This window comes from Halictus rubicundus, chromosome 4, assembly GCF_050948215.1.
Source record: "Halictus rubicundus isolate RS-2024b chromosome 4, iyHalRubi1_principal, whole genome shotgun sequence".
NCBI classification, from domain to species: Eukaryota; Metazoa; Arthropoda; class Insecta; order Hymenoptera; family Halictidae; genus Halictus; species Halictus rubicundus.
Window position 1 is genome coordinate 13,483,682 of NC_135152.1, and position 20,755 is coordinate 13,504,436.

The window sequence follows — 20,755 nt, forward strand, 5'->3', positions numbered from 1 at the left end:
GAAAATGCCACGAATATGTTGGTAAAAGTTTCATTAAAAAATAACGAAAAATAAAGAAGTTTTGTAATTGGATTAGTCTTCTGGTTTCACACCGATGTGGCCGACAATGTTGTGGCCACTCACCGCAGTGGTGTGAGGTGTTCCACTGACTTGGAAACGTGAGATTGGCACTGACGTACAACGATAATTTACTGTATGTAGTTGCTGGTGATAGGATAGAAACGGCACTCGCAGATTTATTGCTTCAAAACGTCTCAATTAAATGCTATTTTATTAGGAAGCTTACACAGTTCTCGTAAGACTCGCCGGATCTGTAGCACGAGAACAATGATTGCCCGCTGGATGTTCTCGACGATATCGCAACTTTTCAATGGTCTCTCGTTTCGTACATCTTTCACCGATTCTTAATCACGTCCAAACATACCTTGCAAGAGGCACAGATACTTCGACATTTCTACACGGAAATACATATGTACTGGATCGACGCCACACACCAGCCATTCAAAATGCACGCACACGCACACGCACACACACACACACACACACACACTCTCTCTCTCTCTCTCTCTCTCTCGGTCGTCGTTCGTTTTCCTGTTACTCGCTCGCTCTCTTCACAAGAGAATTTTACAAGATTTCGCACGCTTTTTCACGGAAAAAGGACGAGCATCGTTCTTTTTGGCAATTAGTTCGTCGGTTGACCGGACACCCAGCTCGACGGAGATGATCCGAAGATACGGTACAACGCGACGAGGATCAAATGATAACGATCGATTGAATATCCATAGAAAAGAACACAATGCATGCAAAATCTTTGTTTTTGTATATTTTTTTTTATCGAGTGGTTTTGTGCCATTCTTTTTTTTTTGTTTTATTAAAGAAAAAGAAAAGAAGAAAAATGTTTTTTTTTTCTCTCTCTCTCTCTCTCTCTCTCTCTCTCTCTCAGGATCGTGCGGGTGCGATCGGTTGATCGGCATTCGAAAGATGAACGATCGAATCGGACATCGATAGAACCAGTCTGTCCACGCACCACCTGAAATCTGCGTTTGTAACCGAGAGAATTTCGAGTTTGAGTTGAAGCTTCAAGGAAAATATATATATCGGATCGTTGTCAATTGTCGCGTAAGACCCGATGAAAATAAATTGTACACTTGAACGCAAACTTTTCTTCGTTTTCAAGAGAAAAAAAGATTCGTCGGTATATATATATAGCACGGCGGTTTCTTTCTTTGTACGAAACCTTAACGAATCTATTACAAGGATGTTTTATCTCTTCGCTTAAACGCTAATATTGTTATTCTCATTCGAGAACTCGTTGCGCGAACTCGTTCATCGCTCTTCCTCTCTTCTTTCTCTCATTTTGTCAGTCTCGCTCTTCTCGCATACTCGCATACTCGCATACTCGCATACGCACACCTCATCTTTATATTAACATGCAAACAACCCCCCTCCCCTCCCACAGGCCGCCGTTCTTAACTCTGTTTTTCTTTTTCTTTTTTTTTTTGTTCGTTTCTCTACTCTATCCGTGTGTCGTTCGAGTGGTTTCTGGTTCGCGCGTCCTAATACACATTCGACGACGCGCGTAATCGAGAAAAGAGACAGCAGTACAGCCCACGGGTGTCGAATATGCGTGGGCAGAACGACAGGAAGCGCCGGTAAGGAAAATCGTCTCCTCGGCGCAATATGGCGGCGGTATAACGCCGTTTATGCGAGCAAGAATAGGGTCGAGTGGCCGTGAACGCTGGCACGTGTGAGATGACACGATGCATCAGGGTGACTATTTTGTTCCCGATCACCCTGAACGAAAACGCCACCCCCCCACCTCACAAATAAACGAGGATACAGAAAAGCGACAACTCAAAGGCTTTCTTTTTTTTTTTTTTGTCAGGACGGCAGGCCTGGATGCGTCGCGTGTGGCACATCATTCTTCCGAGAAATGGAAATGACAAAAAACCATAAAACCGAATTTATCCAGACCCCTGATAGAGTATATCGGGGGGCCTCCTTCGGAAGATTAAAAATGTTAGGGTGACATTTTCGGACTATGTCGTCCCGCTACTTTCACCCTTAACTTCGGCTATCCATAGACGCACTTGATATTACGCGACTATGTTAACCGTCCGTTGGAATCGTCAGTCCCGAACGCTATGCGGCGTCACTGTTGTGCAGGCAATTGACCTGTTGACCAAGTGTGCCGGTAATGACCTGCCTGTACAGGGGGACTGTTCGACAGACTAAGCACGGGCAGATTGTTCAGAGTGCCGAAATCAGATCACCGAAAACAAAAACTCGGCGAAGGCTTAACAGATGATTCAGAGAGGTGACCTTCCCCGATACATAGGAGGGCAAGCCCAGCAAATCATCAGGCTGTCGATGATCGGCACCCACTGGCCGGAGGAGGGCACTACCGCGGAATGATTCGCATAGAATATAGAAATTCCTGACGTTGTTGGTAAAATGACAAGATGCTTCTGGAACATCCAACCTCGAGACGATTATGAATTATATGAATTATGAATTATGAATTATGGCCGTAGATTTCTCGTCCGCGTTCTGACATTTTTTCCAATGAATTACAGGGCTTTTCTTACTAGCGTTCGCCCTTCGGTTTACCAATTTTTTTCACCCGTTAGTCTAGTACGGTTCAGGGTCTTTTCGACTCGAAAATGATTACCCGTATCGTGTACAGTCTACCGTATAGTCGGTGCTCGCAGTAGTCGCGCGACAAATCGGTCCTCGGTAACGACAATGCACAAAATTATGCGAAAACGTTTCGAGTCTCGGCGACCGTAAGTTTCTCTATGGAGAAACGCGCGAAGAATCGATCGTCTATTCGTACGAAGAAGCTCTGCTTATGTCGGAGAAGAAAGCAAACGAACCAAAGAAATTGGTGAACGATCGATCGCGTTGAAGACTCAAACGATAGGAAGAGAAGCGATCGTTTAACGAGCCGTAGGACAGTCACACAAAATCTTGTCCGCTGTCGTTGTATTATCTTTGGTCTTACAAAAAAAAAAAACGAGACCAGTAAATATCGCGCGACGCGTTAATTCAGTTTTTCGTGAACAACCACGTACGATAAACGACGTCGATACGTTTTTGTTTGTTTGTTTTTTTTTTCTTTTGGACTCTACTTCGTAAGCATGCATCGTAGAGACACGTCTCGGTTCTCTATTTTTGGCCCGCGAGCGTTACAATCTTTGAAAGAAGCGGTTGGCTTTCAACCACTCGGGAGAAATTCGAATACTCGAACGGAATCGAGCGGATCGTTGCTTCGAGAAGGTCGCGATGATTCGCGACACAGGAAAATTGTAACGCGTGGCACGGGACAACCGTCACCGAGCAAACGTTTTACAGGACTACGTCGAAAGAAGGAAGAACAACGAGCAACGACCTCTTTCTGTCTTTCTGCCAGCTTCGACTCGGAGGCGTGTACAACCTGCGGTATCCTAAATTCTATCCGTAACATTCATAGGTTTCCTCGAACGCGATAAATCTCCGATTAGCAAATCGAATTTACGCGCGGCTCGTTACACCTCCCCTGAGTAAAAAATGCCCGACTCACAGCGCGGACCAACAATACGCGAAACTCTCGAAACTCGAAACCGATTTTTTTTTTGGGAATATATCGAAAGCCGAAATCGCCTACAACGGAAATACAGTAGAAGAACGAGCGGTTCGATTGATCTGGAACGAATGATCCAGAGAAGATCGGATGTTGGTTAAAACGTAACGTGTATATACGTGTAATACGTGTAACACACGGAGGCACTCGAGCAACGAGGTTGCGACTGTGAGCGGGTATACGATAAAACGATGTTTCATCGATAAAACTCTAGAAAAATACGCAACGGTAATTAATTGATAATTTCGTATAATCTATTATATATTCGCCGAGAATACTTTCCGCTCTCTTTTCTTTCAAACATTCTTTCCTTCCTTCCTTCTTTCCTTCGTCTATTCGTTTTACTTCCTGACTTCTTTCCCCTACGCTCACATCCACACCTTACGACGCAGGTACACTTTTTCTGTAATGATTTTTTTTTCTTCTTTTTCTTTTTTTTTTAGCTTTTCGTTATTTCTTTAAACTAATCTTTTATCTTTCTTACGTACTAAACTTTCTACAAAGATACTTAAAAGACATTTACAAAAGAAATGGCCGTAATTATCACCCCTCTATTCTTCTCTCTTTCTCTCTCTCGATGCAAAACTCGTTCGTTCCTTTCTTGGACATGATATTCGCAACGTTTTCGAACTTACGATCTACTAGATCCTTAGATTCCTACTGAGCAAACTATTCGTAACATGCACCAAAGAACGCGTTTGTCTTATTTGTCGCCGCTAATCGGTATTTCTGGTTCGTGAGTACGCGTCGTCGATCGAGCGATCGAGAGACGATAGAAAAACTCCGACCGACGCCATCGATCTCTCTCTCTCTCTCTCTCTCTCTCTCTCTCTCTCTCTCTCTCTCTCTCTCTCTCTCGAAATCATCCGAAAACCACGAGATAATGCGAGTAAAAGAAAAACAGAAGAAGAAAAAAAAAAGAACAGTTTCACCGAATCAAACATGAGCGTGCTCTACCCGTTGTGTGTGTCGGTGAATCGATGCCAACCAACGAGCATACGCATACGTTGTTGTCGCGTGCATATGCAGGCCACTGGAAACGACAGCGACCGTAACACAAAAGGAGATCTATGTATGCGGAAACTTGCATTGGACGCGCCCGATGCACGGGCCACGCTTTCTATCGATTCTATAATTAAATCAGTTCTCGTAGTTTTCGTCGATCCTCGTCAAAAGTTCTCGGGTCTACCAGGACCCGAACTCCCATTAACGAAACAAAACTTTCGGAATCTTGATGCTGGAAAATTGGCTGTAAAACACGTTTGCGTAAGCGGAGATGCACGATGGATGGATCTGTAACGGACACTATAATCTGCGATACGCGGAAGTATTGCGCGAAGGTTGAACGATTCACCGTGAAACAACGGACAAACGATAAAGATGGATGGGTGACTGGGCCGCGCTAACCTTTAACGACCAATCGAAACAAACACCGCGTGTTAGACGCGTCGCGTATCATGGTTAGTATTATTGTTGTCATAGCGATTGTGATCGTGATTGTTGGTCGCGTCGACGTACCGTTACGGCAGATGGATGGTGTTGAAGTTACGGGGTCCTAGTCGGTGTTCTCACAGAACTGGTTAAACCAGGCTGATCATTCGTGTCGCCTATCCGTGGTAAACCGTCGATAGATAAGATCGCCGCTGCACGTTTTCGTGTATCCCTATACGCAGACGTGTAAATACGAACGTATAACGCTACCAAGAAAGGAGATGTTACCGCACAAAGGTGGAAAGGCGGTCCGGTCGTGTTCAGCCACTCGGAGACGCGATCACCGGCGCTTTGTTGGTTTCTCGTACAAGCAGGTCGGAACGGGCCTTGAGACGACGCTGCATCAGCCGGCTCTCGCTGGGCGGCGACAAACCGAACAGTTGATGCAGCGACGAATCCTTCCCGATCAAACGATTCTTGCCGATGGTCTTCGGATCGGACAGATCGATGCTCGAACGGATCGAGCAACATTCTGGACGAGCGTTTGCCTCGAACTCGCCGGAAGAATGGATCGCGCAGAGCTTACTGTGCTCGGACAGCTCGCTGCTCGAATCGGACATATGCCCGTACGGATGATTATCTTCGTCGGTGGAGGAACTCGACAATCTCGGCTCCCTGTTCTCCGTCAGTTGCTCCAGATTCACGGAGAAGTGTTGAAGTACCACGCGATTCACAGCCATTGCCGATTCGGCAAACGTCGAGAGTTCCCTCGCAGAATTATTCCTCCTAAGATCGGAGGATTTAGAGATTATTATGTGTATGTGCGCGTCCGCGTATTGTTACGGGAATATAGCGGGGAAGAGAGAAAAAGAGAGAGAGAGAGATTTAGAGAGATAACGAACCTGATGTTGTGAGGAGTCGTCAGAGATTTTTCAGTGTTGTCGACCGAACTAGGGCCAGGATTGATCCACGGATGATTCAGAATTGATTCGGCGCTGAGCCTCTGATGGGCTTCCTTGACCAGTAGGCCTCTGATCAGATCTTTCGCGTCCTCGGAAATGCATCTCCACTCGCTGTCCGGAAACTCGTACCTGCCCTCTTGAATACTGGTGAACAACAGCTCTTGGCAAGCCTGACAATTCTCTCCCCTCTCCCAGCCACAATCGGTACCGCAGTTCCCGTAGAACGGCGGATAGCCGCACAAAAGGATGTACATGATCACGCCGAGGCTCCAAAGATCGCAACGTTTATCGTAATAATTCGCTTCTCCGATGAAAGCCTCGACGACCTCCGGAGCCATGAAATCGGCGCTTCCTACCGGCGTCAATAATTGCGGCGTCGCCACAGGACTCGACAGCGAGTTGTTGAATTTGATGCCGGAACCGAGGTCGAAGTCGCAGACTTTGATCGGCGTCAGCTTATCAGGATACACGCACAGTATGTTCTCGGGTTTTAGGTCCCTGTGAGCGATTCCTGTAAAAGAACGGATATCAAACGTTATTTCTTTTCGTCATCAGAGAACGAAAGGGAAAAAATAAAAGGGAAACGAGAAATAGAGAGAGAGAAAAAAAAGAGATCTTACCTTTCTTGTGAAGGAAATTTAACGCGCTGGCTATCTCCTTGATTATCTGACTGGCTTCCCACTCGCTGAAATGAATCCTTTCTTGGATGCGGCTCAACAATTGACCTCCGTTGACCTTCTCGAATACAAGATAAAACTTCTCTTCGTCCTCGAAGAATTCGATCATTTGAATGATATTCGGATGTCCCTGGCAATGATGGAACGTTTCGACCTCCTTGAACACGCGCGTACGCGCGTGTCCAGGTATCTTGTCGATTATTTTCACGGCATACTCCAGATCCGTGTAGAGAGATCTGCATGTCTGTACCGAGGCGTAAGCGCCCTCCCCGAGAACCTCGCCAGTCAATTTGTACAATTCTGAAAGAAAGAAAGAACCGTGGTCGAAAATGTTATAGAAGCCTGCAGATTCCGAAACTATTCTCGTTACACGTTCGACGCAGCCACAGTAATCTTTCTTTCGTACACAATCGTGCCGAATGCATACATATACATATGTGTGTTTAACAATTTCAAGTAGAGATTTTCCTCGGCGCAGACATTGATCGTTTAAATCCGTTGTCGCGCGTGTGCGCGCGTACAACAACAATAGAGAAACCATTGCGTTTTTGGTTCGACGTGTGGTTCTCTATTAGAAGCCGTGTGGTGTCTCTAATGTAGTAAACGGAACATCCCGGATTTTGTTGTGTCTTGTTTGGTTTGTAAGTTATAGCTTGTAACGCAGTCGTCAATGTTAAGGTCACGCAGAGGTAACCCGTCGTGGAAACTATCGTCGGTCGAAGTACACGCTATTCTCTCTTTCTCTCCATTTTACCACCTTCTCTCTCTCTCTCTCTCTCTCTCTCTCTCTTCTCTATTCGCGTCTTGACGTTTCTTCGCCGCTCCGTTGGCTGGTTCCCTACTCCTTTTAACACGTCGACTTCCGTCCCACATATTCTGCCCGCGTGTTGCTCGCCGAGCGATGCAACTATTGCGCCGTTGCTGTCAACCTAACTCTCTTTTCGCGTTCCCGTCTGTTCCCTTGCCCGTGTCTCGTCTCTACTCCCCGTCTAACGAAACGACCTCCTCCTCCTCCAGAGGACTGTTTTCCCTCTCGCCTCGCGACAACACCAACGTATACGCTTCTGCTTGGCAACACCGGCTACCAACACAGCTAACACAGCTAGCACAGCTAGCACAGCTCGCGCAGCCAGTAAACGAAACCGGACAAATACGAGCGAGCTTCTTCTCCGCCATCGTTGCCACCATCATAGCAGCATCGTCTTCGGAGTCTTCGTGGTAAATGATAGTGATGGTCGTAGTATGTAGTTGTCTTCGCGGTTGGTCCTACCTTCCCCATCCTCCTAGATGCCACGAAACGTAAAATTGGCTCGGGATTAATTCGGGAACGGTGACGACGTCGAAAAATGGTACCACTCACCCCGTTCGCCGCGCAAAAGCACTAAATTTACATTCAAATATTGTTTCTACGACCGCGCGCACACCGTTTCGCTCGTTGGACGGAAAATTCACGACGCGACATCGAAAAGAACGCCCGCAATTATATAATCATGGAGAACGCTACGCCATGGCCGCGATATTAACAGTGAAACTACCGAGCCCTAAACTTGACTTAGACTTATCGCTTTATGATAACAGCAAGATTGAATTTGCTCGGGTTTTATACGATTTTTATGGTAACATGTACTCCAAAGAAGAGATACAGTAAGGAGCAGAACTGATTACTAGACTGCGGATTTTATGCATTTATGACAAAAATGGGTATGGACAATTTAAAGCGGTGGGCATATTAAAAAGATTTAAGGACACCAGCGTATTGGTTTCAGCTTGATAAAATAATTAAGGGAAGAAAGAAATTTCTATTTCGCTCCTGTGTCTTGCAATCGATGCAAATATTTTTAATCTTGCATAAAGATCCGCAGTCTACTGATTACACACTATTTGAAACAACGTAACTTTTTTAAAATTAGATCAAATGACTTGAATGTTATTGAGAAGTTAGGATTAGTTGATTAGACGAGGTGTAAAAAATTTTTGAAAAAAATTTGAATTGGTCGGAATCGCAAAAGAAATAGTAAACGTTCGTTTTTTTCGGCTTTTTTATCTCAGCCTGTATTGAAAATTTAAAGAATGTGTTTGATTGATAAAGAATGCTGAACATTTCACCGATATTGTTATAATCGATTGAAAGTGGGAAAATTGCCATTGTTCACGATTTTCGACTTAAAATCGCGCTGTTAATCGTTTATAACTCGTAAACGAAGTAACCAATATCGGTGAAATTTTCCGAACAATTCAAAGTTTTGTCTAATAAACTAATCCTTCTAACTTCTCAAAACACTAAAATTATTTGGACTAATTTTTAAAAAGTTATGCTGTTTCAAATAGCGTGTAATCAGTTTTGCTCCTTACTGTATATTAAAAAATTTCTGGTGAAAACGTTTTCATAGTTTCTTTTCGTAGTTCTAGTGTTAAACACTGAAACGCGTTAACCAGTTAACTGTGGAATTTAATTTCAAAAATTCCTCACGGAATTAAAATCGAGCAATGACGAATATATACGTCGAATGCAGGCCAAATTCCGCTATTATAAATTTTCCGAAAAAAAGGAAAGCAACAATTATCAAGATTCAACAATTTATTAACGTTAACCACACCGCAATAGAATTTTGGATGACGTGTATACACGGCAAACGCGCTTAACTGGTTAACGCGGACACGACGAACGCTTGCGAGTACAATTCAAACTTGAAATACTGATCCGCGACAGCGTTGAAATTTTCAAAAACAACTCGAGACAGATAACCAGAAGACAACGCGTGACTCGAAGTCGTCGCGACGTATGAATCGTTCGTACACGGAGCGATTGTTTATCGATGTTGAGTGTGTAGAGGCTGCCGAGCCCCTCGATAACTAGTCTATACATAGATAACACGTAAAAAATGTTTGTTAACACTTCGTCGACTCGGATGACTCAATATCGTGGCGAATTGAAACAGTATCCAATTGTCATCTGTTACGGATGACGCAAGAATGGGTCGGACGAATGTCGCCTGACAGAGACATTTAATTGTTGTCGCTTTAAGATTTCGCTGCTTGGCGGTGTTACGAATTTCTGTGCTTTAAACACTAGAACTGCCGAGCCCTAAACGTGACTTATCCCTTTATAATAACAGCAAGATTGAATTTCCTCAGGTTTCATACAATTTTTATGGTAAAATCTACTCCAGAGACATATTAAAAATTTTCTAGTGAAAATGTTTTCATAGTTTCACTAATCGTGAAAGAAAAAATCATCCACCGGTCATTTAGACCGATTCGGTAGTTCTAGTGTTAACCCTTTGCACTCTAGTGGTGACTCTGAAGCACCACTAGAAATTGTTGTGGCATTATTTCAAAGAAATTACAAAAAATATTACAAAATTTCAAGTTAATAGATTGCTAAACATTTAAATATTATACGTAGAAATCAGATCCGTTTCGTATGAATAAAATGAAAATATTGTAAGACGGAAGAAAAATTTAGTTTTAAGGGTTGTGCAAAGGGTTCAATTCAAATGAAACACATTTTTATGCAATTTTACTTTTCGTATCAGGCGTAAATGATCCGAGTTATGGGTTGTAAGATGTGTCGGTATCACGTTAATACAGACTACGGCAATGAGCCGAGAAGGCGGGCAGATGATCTTCGGCATGTCCGTTGTCGACGATTTATCCCGTGGCCCAGTTATCAAGATATAAGCGAGTATGTATAGGTATAGTCGCGAGCGCTCATGTTCGCGCGATTCGCTCTATTCGCTCGGTTCGAGGTGGAAGCTTCTCGAACGCGACACTGCTTTACGAATCGATCGTAGCAGGATGACGTAACCGCTGTAAGCCAGTGAACTCGATCGGCGCGGTGGTTTACCGGTAAACGCTTAGAAACCGGTCGGATCGTTATTCGTTGTTTCAACGAACCGGGGTACGTTCGAATAGTTTCTCGCTTCCGCGGAATTTCGTTGGTTCGACCGCCATAATCGAACGAGACAGCGAAAGAATACTCTTCCTCTAGAATCGGTCGCTTCCTTGCCTTAGACACGTTCGTTCGCATCCACGAATCCGATTCGCAACGGTTCGCCGTCAGAGTTTCTCGAACGTTCTGAACTTGCACAAGGTCAGACGGTCGCGAGCGTAATGCAAGTCACCGAATCACGAACGACACATAGACCACGCTAGCACGAGAACACGCTGCGCTGACCATACGCAATGTTGCCGTATACCGATCGCGTGTACGTCCTCCACGAAACGCGAATTTGTACAGTTTTTTTTTTTATCGAAACGAGAAATTTTACAAGATGATAGAATTATTCGTTTCGCGGACAGTCGTCTGCTAGTCGTCAACTTCTTCTCCCGTCGATCTTTACCTTGGAAGCAAGAAGACATCAACGAGGATCCAGAACGCTTCTTCTTGCGCCTTTTACGCCTGGCTTCCTCCTGACGAGCTTGCACCGCGCTCATCGATTCCCCTGACTTGTTCACGGTGTCTCGACCGATGCAACTCGTATCCTCTGAAACATACACAGTTTTGTCATTAACAACTCGTCGCGTTCCCGAAGACCGTTCGTACGCTCTTAAAAATCGCATAACTTTGTCGATATTGGACTACACCGCTCGAATTTTTTTTAAAAGTTAGGGCAATTGGATCACTGCATGAAGTGAGAAAAATTTTTTTGCAAAAATTGCAATTGGTCGAAAGTGCAGAGACAATACTAAAAGTTGTATTTTGCAACTTTTTGATGTGGACTTGCATTGAAAATTTAGAAAGTGCGATTTGTAGACGAATTGTACATGTTCTGAGAGTTTCATCAAAATCGGTGAACGTTCCGATGAGCTGAAGATGTTCGAAAATGATCACATAAATTCCCTGAGAAGGCCAAAATTCTGCTACTTTCGCCCTTAAGTTTTCATCGTTAAACGTTTGCAGCTCGGTGCAAATATCCAGAATATGTATAATTGATACAGATGTTCGTTTTAAATTTTTAACCCTTTGCACTCGAAGCTGTTTTAACTCGAAAACCAAACATTTTTTCTGACCTGGAATATTTTCATTTTATGTATACAAGAGCCGTCGAACCAATACACCCAGTGTAACTGAAATTTTTCTTTTTCAGTGGGACTTTAAAATTATGATCTTTTTTCATTTTATAATATAGAAACAAATTTAATACTGTAAACAATACTTTTAATGGCGCCTCAGAGTCGTCGCTCGAGTTCTAAGGGTTAATATGAGCCCGCATAAAAAAGTTACAAAACACAACTTTTAGTACTTTCTCTGTAATTTCGACCAATTGCAATTTTAATCAAACATTTTTCTCAAAAAATTCAAGTAGTATAGTCCAATATTATCAAAGTTCTGCGATTTTTAAGAGCGTACTAATACTTATGGGACTGACTGTACATCTCTCTTTTATTTCGATGTTTTTACGATACGAAATAAATATCGACTAACACTAGAACTACCGATCCAGTCAAAATGACTGGTGGATGATTTCTTCTTTCACGATTACTGAAACTATGAAAACGTTTTCACGAGAAATTTTTTAACCCTTAGCACTCGAGTGGTGACTCTGAAGCACCACTAGAAATTGTTGTGGCATTATTTCAAAGAAATTTCGAAAAATATTACAAAATATTTGTTGCATTACAAAATTTGTATTGAATACATTACTAAACATTTAAACATTATATGTGGAAATCGGATCAGCTTCGTATGAATAAAATGAAAATATTCCAAGTCGGAAGAAAAATTTAGTTTTAGAATGAAAATAGCGCCGAGTGCAAAGGGTTAACATATCTCTTCATTGGAGTACATGTTACTATAAAAATCGTATGAAACCTGAGGAAATTCAATCTTGCTGTTATTATAAAGGGATAAGTGGAAGTCACGTTTACGGCTCGGTAGTTCTAATGTTAATAACGTGTATCTATGCGATTTTAGAAATTTTCAAATGATTTTAGAAATCTCCAAAGGATAGAAACGCTAGCTCTGAGAATCAGATCGTACAGATCGTCCAAGTACAAGCTACGAGGGTTTTTGTTATCGTTTGAACCGCGACGACATTTATTTTCGTTCGCGTTTATCGGCGTTGTCGTTCGGCTCGATTCAGACGGGAACATTATTCGTTTGGTCGTTCCGTTCGTTTTATGCTTATCGCGTTCTATAACATTTATCCTATCGGTCCACGGATGACCGACGAGAATTATGCGCGCGAATCATGGTCAAAATTTTTCTCGATCTCCGTGCATCGAATTATTACTGCGATCGTGTTCTGTTCGATACAGTCCCAAAAGATTTCTCGTTATTACGCGTATAGTGCGCAAACAAATGACCAATTTTTACCGCTGTTATGCGTGTACTATTGTCGGTTTAAACCCGAATGGTCGTTGTTTACCGCGTCGATTTCTACACAAGCCGTGCAATTATCGCTAGGTTTACGGAGCATTAAAAGTCAGTATTTTACATTACTTTATAAAAATAAGAGGAATGTGTCTATCCAAGTTTCCAGCTATTTTTTAAATAACATATACTTAAGGAAACAAGTTTGTTGAGTAGTTGCACGTATATGGATCTTCACAATCACAATAATCGTAAATTAAAAATATTAGAACCCGTAGACCTAGTGTTATTGCATCCACAAAATTCCAATTTAGTTTGTGCTTGATTGAATATAATATATTCAAATAATATTATTATTTCGACTTTGTGATATTCGAAGTTCGGATTCGTCGTCCGAGTTTCTCCGAAAGCTAGAAAATTGAAAAGAAACACGCTTCTTCCACACCGCTATTTGTAAGAACGGTGAGAGAGCATGGCGTCGGGTCGCATAGCCGAAAAGTTTTTAATTTTGTTTCGCTATACGGTCTATACCAACTTCTGTACGGATGGCAACGGGCACGGGTACGAGCTCGGGCGGTGCGCGATCGAGAGTTCAATGACTGGCACAGAAAAGTAACGCCGCCATCTTACGCGAGATACGAGTGTACGATAATGTCGCTGCATCCGCCGAACCAGCGCGGCGGTGGCGTCGTCGATCGAAAAACTTCGTGTAGAATGTACGAAACGCATACCTTCTTGCTGCGTATCGAACGGTGTGCAAGCATCTCGTACACTTTTCCCGTTTTTCTATCTTTCGTTGGCTATCGGTTGCGCTTTCGACCACCACTGTTTCGTCTAGCTATGATTTCTGGTACGCGCTTCGCGTTTGGCGCGAAATATCAGCCCGGGAAACAGAAACTAGACACGAATGGTCTGTACCAAGCTCGTCCAAATATCCGTTTCCTTTCGAACAAACGACGCACAGTGGGGAATTTGGCCCGAAAAGCCGGAAAAATTATTTAAGCGTTATATATAGACTCAATGCCATAATGTAGCAGGTCGTTGAATTCGTGTTAACATCAGCCACAACATTATGAAATCAAAAATATATCTTAACGGTTAAAAAATTAAATTGATCCTCAATTTTATAAAAAAAAAATTATTTCCGAAATTTTATGTATTGAGATTTGTAGACATCTGAATACTGTTAGTCTTTTGTTCGAACCTTTTTTCCCTCAGATTATCGGAAACCCTTGAAAAGCTGGATAAAGTACTTTTACACGTAAATTTACACGTTGATATATTCATTGTACTAAACTTAATTAGGATCTGTAACATGTAAGAAAGTTGGAGGATTACTCAGTATCGTACATTTAATTTTTTGCAATTTTTATTTCATTAAATAACTTACTTTGATTTTATGGAATTTTGGGGGTTTCTAGTTTGGCGTTCCAAGTGTTAATACATATTTCGAAGTAAAGACCAGCAAAAATCGCCTGTCTATTTTTCCAGCTCACTGATGTTTTTACTGTCCGTGAACGTGTTAGTATTATTAAGATTCTAAGGATGCATACAAATTTATTTATTTGGGTATATATTATTTTAAAATATTGCCAAAAATGTGGGTAGCGCGTTCTTGTTATTTTGACGAAGTAATGCAAAATAGTCGCTCTTTCGGTGCTCCGTAAACCTAGTGTTAACCCTTTGCCCTCGAAGCCATTTTAACGCTAAAACGAAACATTTCTTCCGGCCTAGAATATTTCCCTTCTATATATACTTTTTCGTGCTATACATACGAAAATAGTGCAATTTTCTCGTACAATACTGAAGTGTTTAGTGATTTATTAAATACAAACAAATTTAATAATGTAAAGAACATTTTGAATAACGCTACAGGAATTTTTAGTGGCGCCTTACAGTCGCCATTCGAGTGCTAACGGTTAATACAACTAATTGCGGAGCTTGTACCTCGTGTACCAATGGAACGCGTCCGATCGTATAGCGCGGTTCGCGCGAATACGATTACGTTTTGGATGCCAGTTTCCGGAAAACTCGATTTCTCGATTTCCATTCGTCCGATGAGACCACAGTTGGAGAAGCTTTTGCTTACATAACTCCGCGGCAACGTTTAAAACCCGGTTGGTGGGTAGGTGGGTAGCTGGGTACTACGTGCGCCGCGCGATCCCTTTGTCCTTGAAAACGAACCCTTCCCTTTAATGGAGGGGGCAACGAATCTGTGGCGCGCAAGGACCCTTCTGCCTCCTCCTGCCGCTCTCCCGTCCTCGATCCCCCTCTCCTCGCGATCAACGCGTTCCCCTCTCGCCCCTTTCCCCTCCCGCCGCGGAACGTTCGTTCTTTGTGTTGGGTTGCCCTTAGCGGCGCCCTTCGCGATACGCGTCGAACTCGGAACGATACGACTAACCCAGTTCGACCCTCGAAAATAAGTTAACGCGGCGTCGCGTCGCCTAGCGTCGCCTAACGTCGCGTTCTCGATCAGCCGAGTAAACGTTACAAAACAGCCAACCGATGCACCCACGGTGTATTTCGTTGTAACCCTAGAAAACTACAACGCGATCATGTTCGTTCGCGAAAGAAACGCATGCATACCACGCGACCGATCGATAAAATCAGATTTTTCACGCCACGACGATCGCCGCACCAACGTCCTACGACTATTAACCCTTTCTACTCGTAGCTGTTTCAACTCGAAAATCAACAACCTCTTCCGACATAGAGTGCGTTCGTTGTACACGATTTCGTGCATACGAACCTTATTGCAATTTCTATCGATTTCTCAGATATACAAACATAGTGAATATTGTTTCAACACGTTGACCGCCACGTCAGTCACATACGACTGACTAGGTGATTTTTGACTAGGCTTAGAAGTTCATTTTTATTATGCGATATCCAGATAAACCGAATTTTATTGGAACCTTTCCAACTCAAAAGGGTTAAGACAACGCCCCCTGTAATACATTTGAAATTTCTAGTTTTGGTTTCATTGATTAAACTGCTCTGATTTTGTAAGAGTCTCTGGGGTTGATGTTTGCCGCTTAATGATAGTGTGGCAATTTTTAATGACGCTTCGAAGTCGCCATTCGAAGGTGTCCAGCGCGAGTTACCGCTCACAGAACGAAGACATTTCGTTTGCGTATTAACACTAGGTTTACGGAGCACTAAAAATTACTATTTTACATTTCCTGATAAAAATAACATGAATGTATCTATCAAAATCTGTAGCCATTTTTTTAATATCATATACCCAGAGAAATCAATTTGTTAAATAATTCCTCATGGATCCATGTTTGCAATCTTAATATTCGTGAATTAAAAATATTAGAACCCGTCATTTTGACGGGTCCCGTAAATCTAGTGTTAAACGAAAGCCAAAGCACGCCGGTTGGTGACGAGAACCCGATAAACATAAGCTTCGAAGGAACCTACTCTCTGTACAAGGTGGGGATTGTTTTCGGTTGAAACTAACCACCCGGAGAAAACTCTCGAGCGATTCAAAATACCCCGAAACAACGATACGTATATTGCATTTGTACGTGCTATATTCGAAGCGTGCATACACGCAAGAGTTATGGCAAAGCAAGGTAAGGCAAAGCAAGCCACTGCAATGCACGACGGTCAGCCGTCTGCCGGCTTCGAGAAAGTTCTTTCGTCGAGCGACTTCGAGCGTTCCGCTCGGTTCTCGTTGGTTCTGCCATCGAGGCGAACCTTTCGCCACGTTTTTAAATGGACTTCGACAGATTTTGATTTTGAATACGATCGATGACAAAACTAGACTGCCCGAAAAAAGAAAAGGGGGAAAAAAGAGAGGTTAAATCAACGCGATAAATGTGGATTTCGACAATCTCCCGAGTTCGAACAGTAAATGACCGTATGTAGAGAATGTTATGGATCTAACAAAATGAATCGACTTACCTCTACCAGCATCCAGACATCCATCCTCTCTCTCTTCCAAGATTTTCTCCACCATTTTTGCCTCGAACACGGTATCAGCGTCGCAGAAATCCAAAATTCCTCCTCTGTTCCCTTTCTCAACGAACAACGAACGTACAACGATTGGAACGTTCTTCTTCCCTTAACTCGTTATCAATAATTGTAAAAAAGAGTCAGTCGTATATACAAAAACATCTATATACACTAAGAGATACTGATATAAATCTTCGTTCCAGGCAGGCACTCGGCGATTGCTTTGTACACGCACAATGTTGCTCCACAGTTCGATATACGTGTGTAGTGTATATCGGTGTAGAAGAGAGTATTTTCTTCTTCACTGTTTTATTATCTTCGGCTTTATTCCACACTCTATTCTCCTCGATTCGTCTTTCACCCTCTACCGATGTGTACTCTCCCGGGATAGATCGATGTATATCAGTGTCGGTATCACAGATATAAATAAATATATAAAGGCTATCTACTCTCCTGTGCCCTTTTGGCTCCGACGGTTTCTTCGAACGACAAAAACCGCGCTATTGTGTAGTCGATGATACGCGTTGTAGCTTGTATGTTTCGAATAAATACTATCACAGACTTTGACTCTACACTTTTCTTCTTCTCGGTTGGTTTCTATCCTTGGTCGTTCCAGGTTTCTTCTCGTGCCGTCTTTTCTACACGCTCTTACTCCCAACCACGTCCGATATCAACCGATATATTATAAATTTCTCTTTCGACTACCTTCGATCCGATTGCGTTCCTCCAGAGGGCAAGTCGTTCGATGGGAAAAATTAATAAATTTCCCGGATTCGTCGACTGCCAACAAACCTCGCCTTACGTCTGCTGCTCCTCCTTCGACGCCTTCTTCTCTCTTCTGCTCGGAGGCTTTTCGCCGGATAAACCAAGGTTTCTCCGTTCACGAAAATCTCGCGGTGCTCGGTGCTCCGTCGTACTCGCGGGTAGCGAAATAATCCGGGCTCGGAAGCGCATTAAAAATCCTTCGACTAACGCATCGGTTCTCTTCGTTTACCTTCCCTCAGTGCTCGGCAGCTGGTTTCCGACTGAATCTCGCAAGATGGTCGCTCCGCTTACTAACATCCCCACCGTTCTCTGCGCGTTGCGCGTTGCGTCGTTCGTCGTCGCATCAACGATTCCCCTGTTCGATTCTGCCTTGTGCTTGTGCTCTCGTGCTTTTGTGATTGTGTACTTGTCCTCGTCCGCGGTGCGCTGTCAGCTCATGTTCTCTCTCTCTTGCTCATTGCGTCGTTTCCCCTTCCTCTTCTTCACGTCGAGCCGAACCGTACCTTACCTTAGCCTCGCTCCCCACCCGTTCCGTTCCGTTCCGTTCAGTCGCTTCCACGTAGGATCGGCTGACTTCGTCGACGCCCTCTGAAAACGCGCTGCGAGCTACGAGCCGCGAGACTCGCGCCTTGTGTCACGTAGCCCCACCGACCAGAGATTCTCATCTCCGAGCGGTGTTCATCCGATTATCGGATAATATAACGCAAGACTTTTCGGTCTTACAGACTACCGGCGAATATACCTTCGATCTCCCCTCATTTAAGGGGGCCGGCATGGTTTGAAATCCATGTACGTATGCAAGGGTCAAAACCTTTTCAAACTACCGCTTCAATATTGCAATGAGCAGTTTAGAAGTGGTCAATTCTGTTTCCTAAAAGTCCAATCTACGTTTGTATGGAGCCCAAATTGCGAATTTCCACCTCATCGTGGAGTAATTTGTAATATTCGGCAGAAAATTCGAATTCTGAAGCAAGTATGACGTCACAAGATGGCTGCCGCTGAGAGATTCTCTTAATATCGAGAGATTTAGTGTTCGTATCGAAAAAAAGGCTCTATACAGACGTAGCAAAGACATGTACAAACACGGTGGTATGCATTTTTAATTGATTAGTTACTTATTTAAGACGTAAAATGTCTAGAAAAAAAGGCACGGCGTAACATAGCGTGACAGTCAAGGCCAAATGCCTGCCGGCCCCCTTAATATCTCGCTCGTCGTATATGAGAACGCAATTTCGATACAGGTCGACGAGCGGACAAGGGTTCGAGTACAACGGAACTGCGATACTACGTAGCTGCGATACTAGCGAAGAGAGCGTCCTCGGGGCGGCGGTTTCGATTATTGACTGAATTCTATTCGCCGCTTCGATGTACATATACGCTTCCAATTATATATTCTGTTTCGACGATTCGATCTTTTCGGTAGTGTCGCAGCTCCAATGTACTCTAAGTATCGTCTTCCTTCGCTTCTAGAAGTTTGTTTCGCGACGATCCGGCTTTGGTATCGTCGCAGAAACGCGTGAGAGCCACTGATCGTTCCGGCGTGATTCGGATTAGCTCACCGGTAAAAGCGCCATCTTTGCCATACGATATTTTATCGAGGTCCCCGTGAAAATATAGACGATCGCGGGTTCGCCTGCTCGTTCTACGAATCGGATACCGGAGATGTTTACATCTGGTATCATTTATACCCTAATCGACGAGGACAAAGCCAGATAAACGAACGGGAAGTGACGCCGGCAATCGTGGCGCGCGGCGTCGAGCGGCGTCGAGCGGCGCCGCGCGTTCTTTTGGGAGTAGATGTGCGCGCGCACGATGCCTACGGGCCACGGGCCATGAGCCACGTATAACATCACGCGACATAACACGTAGAGCCTAGAACGTAGAACGTAGAACGGTAGAACGCAGTAGACGAATCGAGCTGGAAAACGAGTCTGTGTGTGTGCGTGTATATATCTGGCGGGTATCACACACCGCCTTACAATCTTTTTAAGCACGATTCTACTCGAGACGAAATATATCTGGCATTATCCAATCTTGTACCTACAATCGTCCCTATCTTCTGCTTTCTTATTGTCGTTTTTTACCTGTTTCGAAAAGAAATCGATATCTCGATTACCAGCAACGATTGTGCTAAATGTTACAGCATTTGTTAACCAGTTAACTGTGGAATTTAATTTGAAAAATCCCTCACGGAATTCAAATCAAGCAATGACGAATATACACAGGCCGAATGCGGCTATTATAAATTTTACGAAAAAAATACAGCTAAATGAGAAAGAATTACATTTTTATTCGATAAGAAATTAACAATTCATTAACGTTAACCGCACCGCAATAGAGTCTTGGATTGACGTGTATACACTTCGTGCTGTGGTTTTTATTGCTCAAATCTGCGGGTACCCAAATTTCGGTACTCGCATATCGATTCGATTCAAATTCGAATATTCAAACGCCGAATATAGTCGACTCAGTTTAGATCAATTTAGGAAAATAAATGTAGCCACGAATATACTTCATTTTGTTTTTTATTCTTGCTCGTACAGCTACATTGCGGACGAATGTGAGACGCGAGGTGACAGACTACACAGACAACAGAACAACAAAACATGGAGAAAGAAAATAGGAACGGATGGGGACGAGGGAATATGTGTCGGTTCAGTTTCCGTAGTTGTAGCTGTGGCTGTGCTGTAACACGTAGCGTCGAATATGTACTACTAACACGCTTGCGCACCTTGTTGTACACAGTCCTACCGCGTAATTTCTCCGCACGAGTTGTGCGCAGACTCGCGTCGGCCATCGGGGTTTGTTTTCAACCGTCCAACATCGCGTGAACTTGTTGCCCGCATAATCGCTATATTATTGCGTCGTAAGTTTATTAGCCGTATTATTATTACGTAACGCAACCCGGTCGATTGTTTACCTACATATATGTGTCACGAGACGCGTCCCCGTTTGACCGAGTACCGTTTAACCCAACGTTATCTGTACCTGTGTACCTGTGACTATACACGCGCATATT

The 20,755-nt window shown here is 43.4% G+C and overlaps 1 protein-coding gene across 1 annotated transcript; it reads right to left on the minus strand.

Moving 5' to 3' along the window:
• Positions 1–235: 235 nt before the first annotated feature.
• LOC143353516 (MAP kinase-interacting serine/threonine-protein kinase 1) lies at positions 236–18,095 on the minus strand. Its single transcript, XM_076786916.1, has 5 exons — positions 16,921–18,095; positions 11,036–11,179; positions 6,636–6,992; positions 5,956–6,526; positions 236–5,839 (listed from the first exon to the last, which is right to left on the minus strand). Exons 1-5 carry the CDS (start codon positions 16,973–16,975, stop codon positions 5,374–5,376), a joined length of 1,593 nt encoding a protein of 530 aa, XP_076643031.1. The 5' UTR covers positions 16,976–18,095; the 3' UTR covers positions 236–5,373.
• Positions 18,096–20,755: the final 2,660 nt, after the last annotated feature.